At 41.8% G+C, this 12,722-nt stretch overlaps 1 protein-coding gene across 1 annotated transcript; it reads left to right on the top strand.

The window, feature by feature from the left end:
- Positions 1–1,810: 1,810 nt before the first annotated feature.
- LOC137525047 (olfactory receptor 5T1-like) lies at positions 1,811–2,761 on the top strand. Its single transcript, XM_068245814.1, has 2 exons — positions 1,811–2,195; positions 2,415–2,761. The coding sequence occupies exons 1-2, from the start codon at positions 1,811–1,813 to the stop codon at positions 2,759–2,761; spliced, it is 732 nt and encodes a 243-aa protein (XP_068101915.1).
- Positions 2,762–12,722: the final 9,961 nt, after the last annotated feature.

Genomic DNA, 12,722 nt, shown 5'->3' on the forward strand with positions numbered 1-12,722 from the left:
TCCTCAGCATGAGGTGGCTGTCTCCGTGCAGGGGCGCATGAAGAGCGGGGAAACCGCCGCATCAGACGCGGCGGTTGGTCCGCATGCCCCTGCTGCGGAGACACCGCAGAGCGGGGCAGTTGTGGCTGGGACTCGTAGTCCCTCAGGGTTTAGAGTGACGCGCTCACTCAGGAAGAATTTATGTCAGCCAGAGATGAGTCAGCTGACCAGGTTGGTCAGCTGACTCTGGCTCCCATCTTGATTGGTCCAGCACTTAGGGAGGTGCTGGAGAGGCCTCCGTGTATATATACAGCTGGCTGTTCACTTGTTCCTTGTCTGGTGTTGCGTTCACACATGTGGGAGCACCCAGATCCGTAGTCAGATCCGTTAGTGTGCCGGGACCAGCTGGAGCTGTAATCCTACACTAAGCTAGATTCTGTTGATAGCTTAAAGTACTAGTTTGATTGTGATTATCTGTTGTGACCTTTTGCCTGCCTCGACTATCCTCCTGAACTCTGACCTTGTACCTCGTTATATCTGATACCCCGTTGCTGAACCCTGCCTGTACTTTGACTCCGCCTCTGCCTCCTGATTTTGTGACTCCGCCTCTGCCTTCTGATACCCCGCTGCTGAACCCTGCCTGTACTTTGACTCCGCCTCTGCCTCCTGATTTTGTGACTCCGCCTCTGCCTTCTGACACCCCGCTGCTGAACCCTGCCTGTACTTTGACACCGCCTTTGCCTACTGATATTGTACTTATCTGCCTCCTGATTTTGTACCCCGATATTTCTGACACCCCGCTGCCGAACCCTGCCTGTACTTTGACTCCGCCTCTGCCTCCTGATTTTGTGACTCCGCCTCTGCCTTCTGATACCCCGCTGCTGAACCCTGCCTGTACTTTGACACCGCCTTTGCCTACTGATATTGTACTTATCTGCCCGTCTGGTTACAACCTAGCCTGTCCGACCTCGAGAACCGACCTCACGATTTGAGGCGGTTCCCCGTCCCGTTAGTGACACTTCCGCCTGAGTGTCACTTTCGGACCTCCCTTCCCACTGTCTGTCTGACTCCTCCCGTCTTGGAGAACTCAGACCTGCGGAAGGGATCGGTGCAGTTCTCCTCGCTGCACTGAGGCTTGTCCTCTGTATTACTGTTGCACCAATCACTACACTCTACTCAGGTGACCAGAGGTTAGCTAGTATATTGGATTATCGGTGATACTGCAGATCACATATAATCTGGTATACGTCTGTATTTCCCGTGATACTGCAGATCACCGGTAATCAGACCTCTCTGTGCTTCACCGAGCGTTACATGTTCCTTTTTTCTTTCTCTGCCTGAAAGCGTTAAATATCAGGTATGTAAGTGGCTGACTCAGACAGTTAGTGACTACAGTGTGAACCTCACTGATAAGAAATTCCCCTTTTTACCTCTTTCTTGCTCTCAGAAGCCATTTTTTGCCAGGAAAGTGTTTCGATAGTTGGAATTCCTTATCGTTGAGGATCACATTGTGGTCACTTCCTGTCTGAGTCAGGACTGAGTCAGTCACTGACATACCTGATATTTAACTCTTTCAGGCAGAGAAAGAAAAAAGGGAACACAGCGTATTTATTTGTGTGCTAGGCACTGTGCATACACATGTCTATCTCATCATGTCACATGTCACTTCGGGTATCCTTTAAAACAACTGCAATATATTCTGTATATAGTTTTCCTGAACAGATTTTTATTTTATTTTTTACATTTTTTTTCTTTTTTTTTTTTTTAATGTTCCAGTTTATTTGTCTCAACAACGGCTATTTTCCTTTTAGAGTACAATAAGAAAAAAAAAATGCATTGGAGCAATATTACCAACAAGTTCATTCTCTTAGGATTCACAGCAAGTTGGACCAAAAAGCTTTCTCTATTCCCACTTTTCTTGTTAGCGTATATGTTGACCCTGCTTGGGAATATTGTGATGCTGCTATTTATAATTGGAGACAATCATCTACACAAACCAATGTACTTTTTTATTGGCCAGCTGTCTTTCCTTGACGTGTGTTATTCTTCTGTGATTTCCCCAAAAATGCTGGTAAATTTCCTTGAAGAAGACACAACCATTTCCTTCCTTGGGTGTGAAGCTCAGATGTACTTTTTTGTGGCACTGGGGAGTACAGAGTGTTTTCTTCTAGCATCGATGGCTTATGATCGATATGTTGCTGTATGCAATCCATTATGTTATGTTAGAATCATGACAAAGTCACTTTGCCTGCAGTTTGTATTTTTTTGCTATGCTGTTGGTTTCCTGCATTCTATATTGTACATTGTTTGTATATTTAGACTGCCTTTCTGTAAATCGATTGAAATTGATCATTTCTTCTGTGATTTGCCACCCCTTTTGAAGCTCTCCTGTGTAGATACCTCCTACATTGAGTTACTTCTGTTTATTTTCACAGGTTCTCTTGCTTCGTTCAGCTTGGTGGTTATCGTTGCATCCTACATTTTAATAATTATTTCCATTTTACATATCCGCTCAGAAAAAAGAAGAATGCAGTTGTATTCCACATGTATTTCTCACTTCACATCTGTCGGCCTTTATTTCGGGACCATACTCTTCATGTATTTAAAACCTAAAGAAAAAAGTGATTCAAGTCTGGATAAAGTTATATCTGTGTTTTACACTGTGGTTATACCCTTACTAAACCCTGTTATTTACAGCATAAGAAATAAAGAAGTTAAAGAAGCATTTAGGACTCGGAGAGCCCTAAGGATAATTATAACTGACCAAAATCATAAATACTAAGACTCAAATCCTATTCACTTTTTTCTCCTAGGAGATATTTGCAAACCTTTACCAGTAAAAAAAACCTTTAGCCAGGTTTCACATTTGTGCTATGCGATCGTCCTGTGGCAGGAGTGCTGCACCACAATGCATATTAATAATGCATATTGACGTGTTTTTGAGTGTGCCACACAGTAGTGATGTACTCCCTGCGGGGCAGGGAGTACATCACTGGATTACCATCACTCTGCGCATGCACCGCACTGCACCGCCATAGACTTACATTGCTCTGGTAAGGGTGGTTACCCAGAACCCCTAGGAAAGTATAAGATTCTAGAAGAGAGCAAAAAGCCCTCTTACTAAAAGCAATGCTGAATATAATGTTTCCTTCTAAACCCAGAAAATATTTCTGATAATTCAGCTTTAACAGCATAACTATAGTTTCCCATGATGCATCACTCCCAAATATGCAAATGATCTCTTTATGCCTCTAAAAGCCTGGCATACGTCCTAAACTACTACTGTATTGTGATCCTACAGCTTATAAATTTTACAAAGCTTCATCAATTCAACATGCATAAGTGCTGTTTCAGACTTATTTGTCATCATCAATGCTCTATGGGATTGAACCAGTAGTACTAGACAAGTGTAGGGGGCTACAAGAGACCAAAAAAGTCATTTCTACTACAGTTGTGCCTTCTTAACACTGGTCTCACTATAAACCAGTGGTTCTGAATGTGTGCATGACAGTCAGGTACATAAAGAGATTATCTGCATTTTTGGGAGTGATGCTTTATGGCTAATCACAGTTGATCACGTAAAGATGAAATGCGCCTGGTACACACTTTCAATTATGATTGGCAATCACTGACCAATTGTACAATTTCCATGTAGTATGAGGGTCAACCGATACTGAATACTATGAGCAGATTGTGTAGGTACACCCTCATACTACATTAAGATCGGTCAGTGACTGGTCAATCAAAATTGAAATGTGTACCAGGCGTTAATTCTCCACTCCGCCATCAGCCGCCCAGTGGTGATCGCCCCTAGGAGACTGTTAGACGGTACAACGCTGCGATCTATGGCAGCGCTGTACTGGGTACAGCCGTGTGACACAGCTGTCCCCCGGGGAGACATGAAAGTGATTGGCTCTCATAGGCTGAAGCCTATGACAGCCAATCACGCTGATTGGCTGGTGGGGGAGGAGGAAGGAATAGAAGCATAATAAAAAAAACAGGAAATTGTATTAAAAAATAAATAAATATTTGTATAAAAAAAAAACATTTAGGGAGCGATCAGACCCCACCAACAGAGAGCTCTGTTGGTGGGGAGAAAAGGGTGGGGAATCACTTGTGTGCTGAGTTGTGCGGCCCTGCAGCTTGGCCTTAAAGCTGCAGTGGCCCATTTTGTAAAAATTGGCCTGGTCTATAGGGGGGTTTAAGCCCATGGTCCTCAAGTGGTTAATTCTCATAGTGGCACTGGTCCACTACCAACGTGTTAACAATGTTAAAATTGCTAAATGGTAGGTAAGTGGTGGAGCTCACACATTTACATTTCTGTACATGATTTCTCATTATTTCTAGTAAATTGAAATATCTATATATAACATATGAATTCTCCCCTGAGATTTTCATGTTTCTTGTTTCTGGTAGCTGTATACATGTTTACATTAATAAAGACCTAGCTCCACCTGGAGTCTGTACACTAGAGAGTTTTCTGTTGTATATATAAGATTAGCCTGTACAGATTTGTTTCTGTGTGACGTATCCATTTTTTAAGGAACACAAATACCATACATAAGATTACCATCAACTACAAAAAAAATGTAAGGGGAAAAAAAGCAGGGCAGTTTGTTATTTTCCTACATTAGATATACAGCTTACATTTTTGTTATATAATAGTTTTCCTGTCTCTGTGTAAATCCACTTCCTTCTAAAACAGGTAGGGTTATGAAGGATATTTCTGAATATGCTATACATACTTTGATATTTTAGCATCATGATAATCAAATTATAAAAAGCTAATGCATTTATTATACAGTTATCACATTTGTTTTCTCGGACCTGCTTGTTAGTTTTAATAAAAATTGTGCCCAGTGATTTATTAGTCAAAATAAGTCATGATAATGAATAGTTTGCTTCGTATTTATTTTACATGTGTATTATATTTTTTTAGAACTTCAAAGACAAAACTTGTCCACTTGGCCACTCCATAGCAATCACCCTTAAGGTGGCCACTAATGATCCAATCTTTTTCATCCAATCTTACCAAATCTATGTAGTAGAAGAGTAAACTGAGTGAATGTATTGAATGGATACTTTAGGCAGTTACCTTATATTACACAGAAATGGTAAGATTGGATGAAACAGATTGGATCATTAGTGGCCACCTTTAGTGCATTTAGGCTAATAAAACTAAATATATAAATGAAATCAATACAACAAAAGAGCTAAATAAAACATAGCAAGCTTTTTTTTCTTTAATTGTTTATGTATTAGCAAATGTGTACCCACTAGACAAAACATGGATACACAAACCAATTTGGGGTGAAAAAGTGGTGTAAAATGGCTCAAAGTGTTTGGTGAGAGAAACGTGTGGGAGGTTAGCAGCGGTGGCATGCTACAAGAAACGTGTGGGAGGTTAGCAGCGGTGGCATGCTACATTTCTTTGTGTACCCAATGATCCTGATCCAATTCACTTTTTTTTATCCCAAGTTTGCTTCTGTAATTGAAGAAGTACTGAAAACTAGGTGAAAAAGTAATCTCAAAATTATTCTGCATAATTTCTTGCCTGCTGGTGACTTAAAAGGCATTTTATTGTTAAATTGCAAACAAATAACACCTTGGAGAAAACTTGGAGGAAGAGTAAATTGGATTGGGCCCAGTAAAGTCTGAAGCAAAGAGACAGAATGCAGTGATGCTGCATTTTCAAGGAAAGTGCGATAGAGTAGTTGGGGGAATGCAATATTTCACCTATCATGCAGGACGTACTTTGTATATTTATTTAAAAAAAACCTTTTAGCATATTGCCTTGTTAGGGTATGTGGTTATAGAAAAAGGCAGTTGGTACTATCTGTTTTTTGGGGGGGCGTTATTCCATGTCTGCCAGTAGTAAAGGTGATTATGTGCAGGCTGATTATGTATCAAACAAATTACATGGCAAATATCAATCATTTTGGTCTCATCTGACCAGAGCACCTTCTTCCACATGTTTACTGTGTCCCCTACATGGCTTGTGGCAAACTGCAAATGGGACTTCTTATGCTTTTCTGTTAACAATGGCTTTCTTCTTGCCACTCTTCCATAAAGGCCAACTTTGTGCAGTGCACGACTAAAAGTTGTCCTATGGACAGATTCCCCCACCTGAGCTGTAGATTTCTGCAGCTCGTCCAGAGTCACCATGGGCCACTTGACTGCATTTCTGATCAGCGTTCTCCTTGTTCGGCCTGTGAGTTTAGGTGGATGTCCTTGTCTTGGTAGGTTCACAGTTGTGCCATACTCCTTCCATTTTTCAATGATCGCTTGAACAGTGCTCCGTGGGATATTCAAGGCTTTGGAAATCTTTTTGTAGCCTAAGCCTGCTTTAAATTTCTCAAAAGCTTGATCCCTGACCAGTCTGGTGTGTTCTTTGGACTTCATGGTTTTGTTGCTACCAATATTCTCTTAGACAACCTCTGAGGCTGTCACAGAGCAGCTGTATTTGTACTGACATTAGATTAGACACAGGTGCACTCTATTTAGTCATTAGCACTCATCAGGCAATTTCTATGGGCAACTGACTGCACTCAGACCAAAGGGGGCTGAATAATTACGCATACCCCACTTTGCAGTTATTGATTTGTAAAAAATGTTTGGACTCGTGTATGATTTTCATTCCACTTTCAATTCCAATAAAATTGATTCATGTTTGTGGCAGTAATGTGACAAAATGTGGAAAACTTCAAGGGGGCCAAATACTCTTGCAAGCCACTGTATGCACTGACCGCCAGGTATAATACAATGTGCAGTCACAGTAGGTATATGCAGTGATGGGTATTACAATGTGCACCTGTCACACACAGACAGGTACCGGACAGGCACAGTGACACTGCGTGCGCTCACATAGATAGGTGGGTGCACTGACTGAAGTGAACAACATGTAGGTATATGCAGTGATGGGTATTACAATGTGCACTTGTCACACACAGACTGGTACCGGACAGGCACAGTGACACTGCATGCACTCACGTAGGTATGTGGGTGCACAGTGAACAATATGCAGTGATGGGTATTATAATGTGCACCTGTCACACACACAGGTAGTCACTGAATGTGCAGGGCCTGGCAGTGGCACACACAGTAGGAATTACCAAGGCTGTCTATGCAACACAAGTGTCAGTGGGACACACACAAAAAAAAATTGATCACAAGAACAAGATTAGCTCTAAAAAGAGCTGTTGAGGGGTGCTTTTTTTAGCAATAAGAATCAGCAAGGAGCAAGCTAACAAGCCTAAAGAGACTAACTAAGCTTTCCCTATGAGAGTCTGCAGCAGCTTTCCCTTCTCTAATGAATGCAGGCACATGAGTGAGTCCAATGCCTGACGCTGCCTGCCTTTTATGGGGGGAGGTGGGGCTCCAGGAGGGAGTGTAGCCTAATTGGCTACAATATGCCTGCTGACTGTGATGTAGAGGGTCAAAGTTGACCCTCTTGATGCACTATGGATGCGAACTGATCTTCCAGAAAAGTTTGCGGTTCTCCGCGATCGCGAACCACGGAAGTTCATGGGGAACCGTTCGCCTGGCGAACCGTTCGGGCCATCTCTAGTCATAAGTAGTGAAAAGGTTATTTCTGATTAAATGGGGGTGTAGCTAAAACATTAAAACTGCTCTGGTAGTTAAGGGGAAAACAAGCTTAGATGTGAATTACAAGCAGTACTAGGCAAGGTTGGCTCTTGTTCCCACTTCTATTCCCTTTGTCCATAAAGACATCCTATATAATAAAATCCCTGTGCCCCGGCATCCTTTTCCTGTGTGTGTGTCACTGCTTCCAGACTTGACAGTTTGCTGTCTGGGAACCTCATTGCATTGTAGTAATTACAGCTTTTCCAACTGCCAAGCAAGCAACATCTCCCTGTGTGCATATACTTTGGACAGCGATGGGGGATGGGCAATCGGAACGCATGTGTGCACGCATTGTGTGGGGGGGAAGCACCTTGGTATTAAATGATCTTTAATAACTAAAGGCTTTATACTTAAAGTGGACCCAAACCAAACATTTTTTTAATTAAAAATATTTAGTTGCACCACTCTGACACATACAAAGATAAATAAACACTCCTGCAAGCCTATGAGCATTTCAGTGCATGCTTTTTACCCTTCTCTTTTCATAGCTAGGGTTATACTGGGGGCAGCCATTAGCAATTCCTCCATTGCTGGACACCATCTACTCCACCAGTTTGCCGGAAAAATGCCGGCAATTTGAAAGGAAGGGAGGGGTTCCTCCAATAAATGTAAAATATTTTATATTTGTCATCATGCAGCTGAAAAAAAGGCTGGTATTTATTATTATAATTTAGTAAATAGAGTTTATTTCTGAAATCTTGTATTTTTAATTTGGGTCCACTTTAATAAACTATCCCCCATGGTTTAAAAACTTAAAGACTTTAAGAGTTGGGAACTATCCACAATTTCTTGGTTAGGGTGAATCACAGACAAAGCTCCAAAGACTTTTCTATCTATTTAGAACTTCAGTATTATTAAGTAAGCAAGATAAGGTCATTCTATAATTAGCCCCCAAATGTTACAATTAACAGAAAACAAGCCTCTATGATAAAGAGGTGGAGGAGAAATTCTATGTAAAGTAAACATTTAAGTGGAAACAACATGATTTTCATGAAGCTTAGCTTTTAAACTACAGCTTATAAAGTACACATACAGTAGGTTGCAAAAGTATTCGGCTCCCTTGAAGTTTTCCACATTTTGTCATATTACTGCCACAAACGTGAAACAATTTTATTGGAATTCCACATGAAAGACCAACACAAAGTGGTGTACACATGAGAAGTGGAATGAAAATCATACATGATTCCAAACATGTTTTACAAATAAATAACTGCAAAGTGGTGGTGTGTGCATAATTATTCGGCCCCCTTTGATCTGAGTGCAGTCAGTTGCCTATAGACATTGCCTGATGAGTGCTAATGACTAAATAGAGTGCAACTGTGTGTTATCTAATGTCACTACAAATACAGCTGCTCTGTGACAGCCTCAGAGGTTGTCTAAGAGAATATTGGGAGCAACAACACCGTGAAGTCCAAAGAACACACAAGACAGGTCAGGGATCAAGTTGTTGAGAAATTTAAAGCAGGCTTAGGCTACAAAAAGATTTCCAAAGCCTTGAATATACCACGGAGCACTGTTCAAGTGATCATTCAGAAATGGAAGGAGTATGGAACAACTGTAAACCTACCAAGACAAGGCCATCCACCTAAACTCACAGGCCGAACAAGGAAAGCGCTGATCAGAAATGCAGTCAAGAGGCCCATGGTGACTCTGGACGAGCTGCAGAGATCTACAGCTCAGGTGGAAGACTCTGTCCATAGGACAACTATTAGTCATGCACTGTACAAAGTTGGCCTTTATGGAAGAGTGATAAGAAGAAAGTCATTGTTAACAGAAAGCATAAGAAGTCCCGTTTGCAATTTGCAACAAGCCATGTGGAGGACACAGCAACCATGTGGAAGAAGGTGCTCTGGTCAGATGAGACCAAAATTGAACTTTTTGGCCAAAACGCAAAACGCTATGTGTAGCGGAAAACTAACACTGCACATCACTCTGAACACACCATCCCTACTGTCAAATATGGTGGTGGCAGCCTAATGCTCTGGGTGTGCATCTCTTCAGCAGGGACAGGGAAGCTGGTCAGAGTTGATGGGAAGATGGATGGAGCCAAATACAGGGCAAACTTGGAAAAACCTCTTGGGGACTGCAAAAGACTTGAGACTGGGGCGGAGGTTCACATTCCAGCAGGACAATGACCCTAAACATAAAGCCAGGGCAACAATGAAATGGTTTAAAACAAAACATATCTATGTGTTAGAATGGCCCAGTCAAAGTCCAGATCTAAATCTAATCGAGAATCTGTGGCAAGATCTGAAAACTGCTGTTCACAAACGCTGTCCATCTAATCTGACTGAGCTGGAGCTGTTTTGCAAAGAAGAATGGGCAAGAATTTCAGTCTCTAGATGTGCAAAGCTGGTAGAGACATACCCTAAAAGACTGACAGCTGTAATTTCAGCAAAAGGTGGTTCTACAAAGTATTTACTCAGGGGGCCGAATAATTACGCACACCCCACTTTGCAGTTATTTATTTGTAAAAAATGTTTGGAATCAGATAACAGCATTGGTTGCACAAATGCTGTTATCTGCTGCATGTAGGAGCAGATAACAGCATTTGTGCAATCAATGCTGTTATCTGCTCCTACATGCAGCACATAACAGCAACGCCTCCAGTTCCTCTTGGTGTGGCGTTGCTGTTATCTGCAGCATGTAGGAGCTTCACTATCAACTGAAACTGGTTGTGTGTAATGACAGTCCCAAAGAACAATAATTTTATCAATGTACCATTGAGAAGAGAATTCATGTTTCAGAAGTAGGCCCATTGAAGTACAGGTTATAATGGAAGGAAAAAACAGCTTCAGTATCCAATATGTCTTACCACTGACAAAGATGAGAAGATTGTGAAAATGTATTAATAGGGTTACTAGAAAAGAATTGGGTAGCATACTGGCTTGTTCTCCCCGCAATATTCACCAGATCATCAGAAGTCAGATGGAATACTTATATAAACTTCAATACAGTTTGAGGAATTTATACTTGAAGACCTGACTGAGCTGTGATTGGCATATCAGTTTGCTCAAAGCTTTCCTTTGTTCTCATTAATGTGACTTGTAAACCCAAAAATTAGATGTCTTCAGCATGTGCTCTGACTGCCACCACAACTTTTATCTCTTGGCTGTTTACTGCTTGCTCCACCTCTCCCCCGACCATTTTTCCCATATTTTATTTTCCCAGGAAAGAATATAACATTACTTGAAATAAGTTGTCAAAGTGTTCAAAAGTCCATAAAAATTAGCAGAATGCATAAAAATTCTCTGCCTACCTATAATTCATTTGGTCTTCTTCATTAGAAGATACTGGTATTCCTCACTTTCACTATCCACAATTATTTTTTTGGGGGTTGTCTTTTGCCCAAAAACCTTCCTCAAACACTATGGGCCATATCCTATTCAAGGTTATAAGTTGCTTGCAGATGCAAGATACTTATCTTTTGCTGGTTTCTCTTGTGTGATGGTCAATCATTAAGGAGCATTACTCAGGCGAAAGCCTGAGCGTTGCTCCCATATTCCTGGGAGCCAGGTTTTGCACTGTGGTACTGTTCATCAGCACCACCACGGCACTGTTCCCTCACGTCCCAGAGATGCGCACATACACAACGAACATCCCATCACCATCTTCCGCCGCTGCATCTGGGGGTCTCCTTTAATAACTCCAGTCTGAAATTCTCACAGTTTCTCAGCATGCAACAGGCAGCTCCCTCCCCCCCTCAGCCTCACAAACTGCATCAGCACACAGAGCCTGCAGGGGGTGTGCATAACTTGTATTCATTACAACAGAGGCCTCCCTGGGTCGACAAGGCTTGACAAAGAAAAGAAGATTAGATATATTACAGAGACAGTGCATCTAGAAAAGGCTGCATTAATCCAGACCACATTAGAACAGGTATAGTAACTTATAGGATAGAAGAAATAAGGCCGACAATGTTGTTACAGAGTCTCTTTAAATGTGCATTACAGATGTTCAGGAGCGTTTGGGGGACTGGGGGAGTGCAGTCCTGCAATTATTTGCAAATTAAGGCCTAGCTGGTCCAGTTAAGCTGGGGCCTCGATTAGTGACCACTGTCCGCGGGGGAGTCGCGGTCAGCGTGGTAGTCCTGGAAGGGTCTCAAATTAGAAATGAAAGTGCTTGCTACACAGAGGAGAGGTTGGGGGCCCTTGTGGTGGTGATAGATGGTGAGGATGGAGCCTGGGGAGAGCAGGAGGAGAGTGTTTATGGCCTTTTAGGCATACCTTAAAACTGAAGTTTTTGCCACTCAGACCCAGCTCAATCACTGTCCAACATCTTGGAGGGGAGAAGAGTTGAGTTTGGAGGCTGGGTATTCCTGCTGATGTAAGGATAAAAGAGGACGGTAAATGTTATGCCCAGAGCTCCTGTGTGATGCGTGCTGCTCCATGATGCATATGCCATGCCCCAAAACATCTGCTCTGTCATTTCCAAGAAACTCGATCCATGGAAGACATCAAGGATTGGTTTAGCACACAACTTTTGGGCAGAATTCTTTGCACATACTGTACATGTCACAAAAACTTAAGTGTGAATGTTTCTATTTCTATACCTGCCACTCTACACTATACACTTCTGAGGATGCCTATAAAATTCATGGAATAGCTATTTATTATCTGGACCTGGAGTTAACAGCATATGGGATAGTTTTTTTTTTCATGATCTACCCAAGATGTGTAATATGTTGATGTGAAAGCTGATCCGAGATGAAAAACTATCTATAACAAGTAACTTGTCTGTATATCTTATCTAAAGTTTAGCAAATCTAGCTGCAAACAGCTTCAATAGAATATGATTATTTCTTCCTGTGATACAATGGCAGCAGCCATGTTGTTTGTAAACATTACACACAGCAAGCTTATCTGCATCTTCAGCACTCAGCCTGTGAAAAAAACCTAATCCCCCTCGTCCTCTCTCCTCCCCTCTGCCTCTGAAGTCTCTGGCTAGTAATACCTTCCCCTCCTCCTGCACAGACTGAGCTCCCATGAGCCCTTGCTACTGTCTGAAAATGCCAATACTCTCTGAAATGCTGTGGGTGAGGCTTGTTTAATTCATTGGGCATTAGAGTAGTAAAACAAAAACAAAAATTATTTGGCTTG

Source organism: Hyperolius riggenbachi, chromosome 1 (genome assembly GCF_040937935.1).
Source record: "Hyperolius riggenbachi isolate aHypRig1 chromosome 1, aHypRig1.pri, whole genome shotgun sequence".
Taxonomy (NCBI): Eukaryota; Metazoa; Chordata; class Amphibia; order Anura; family Hyperoliidae; genus Hyperolius; species Hyperolius riggenbachi.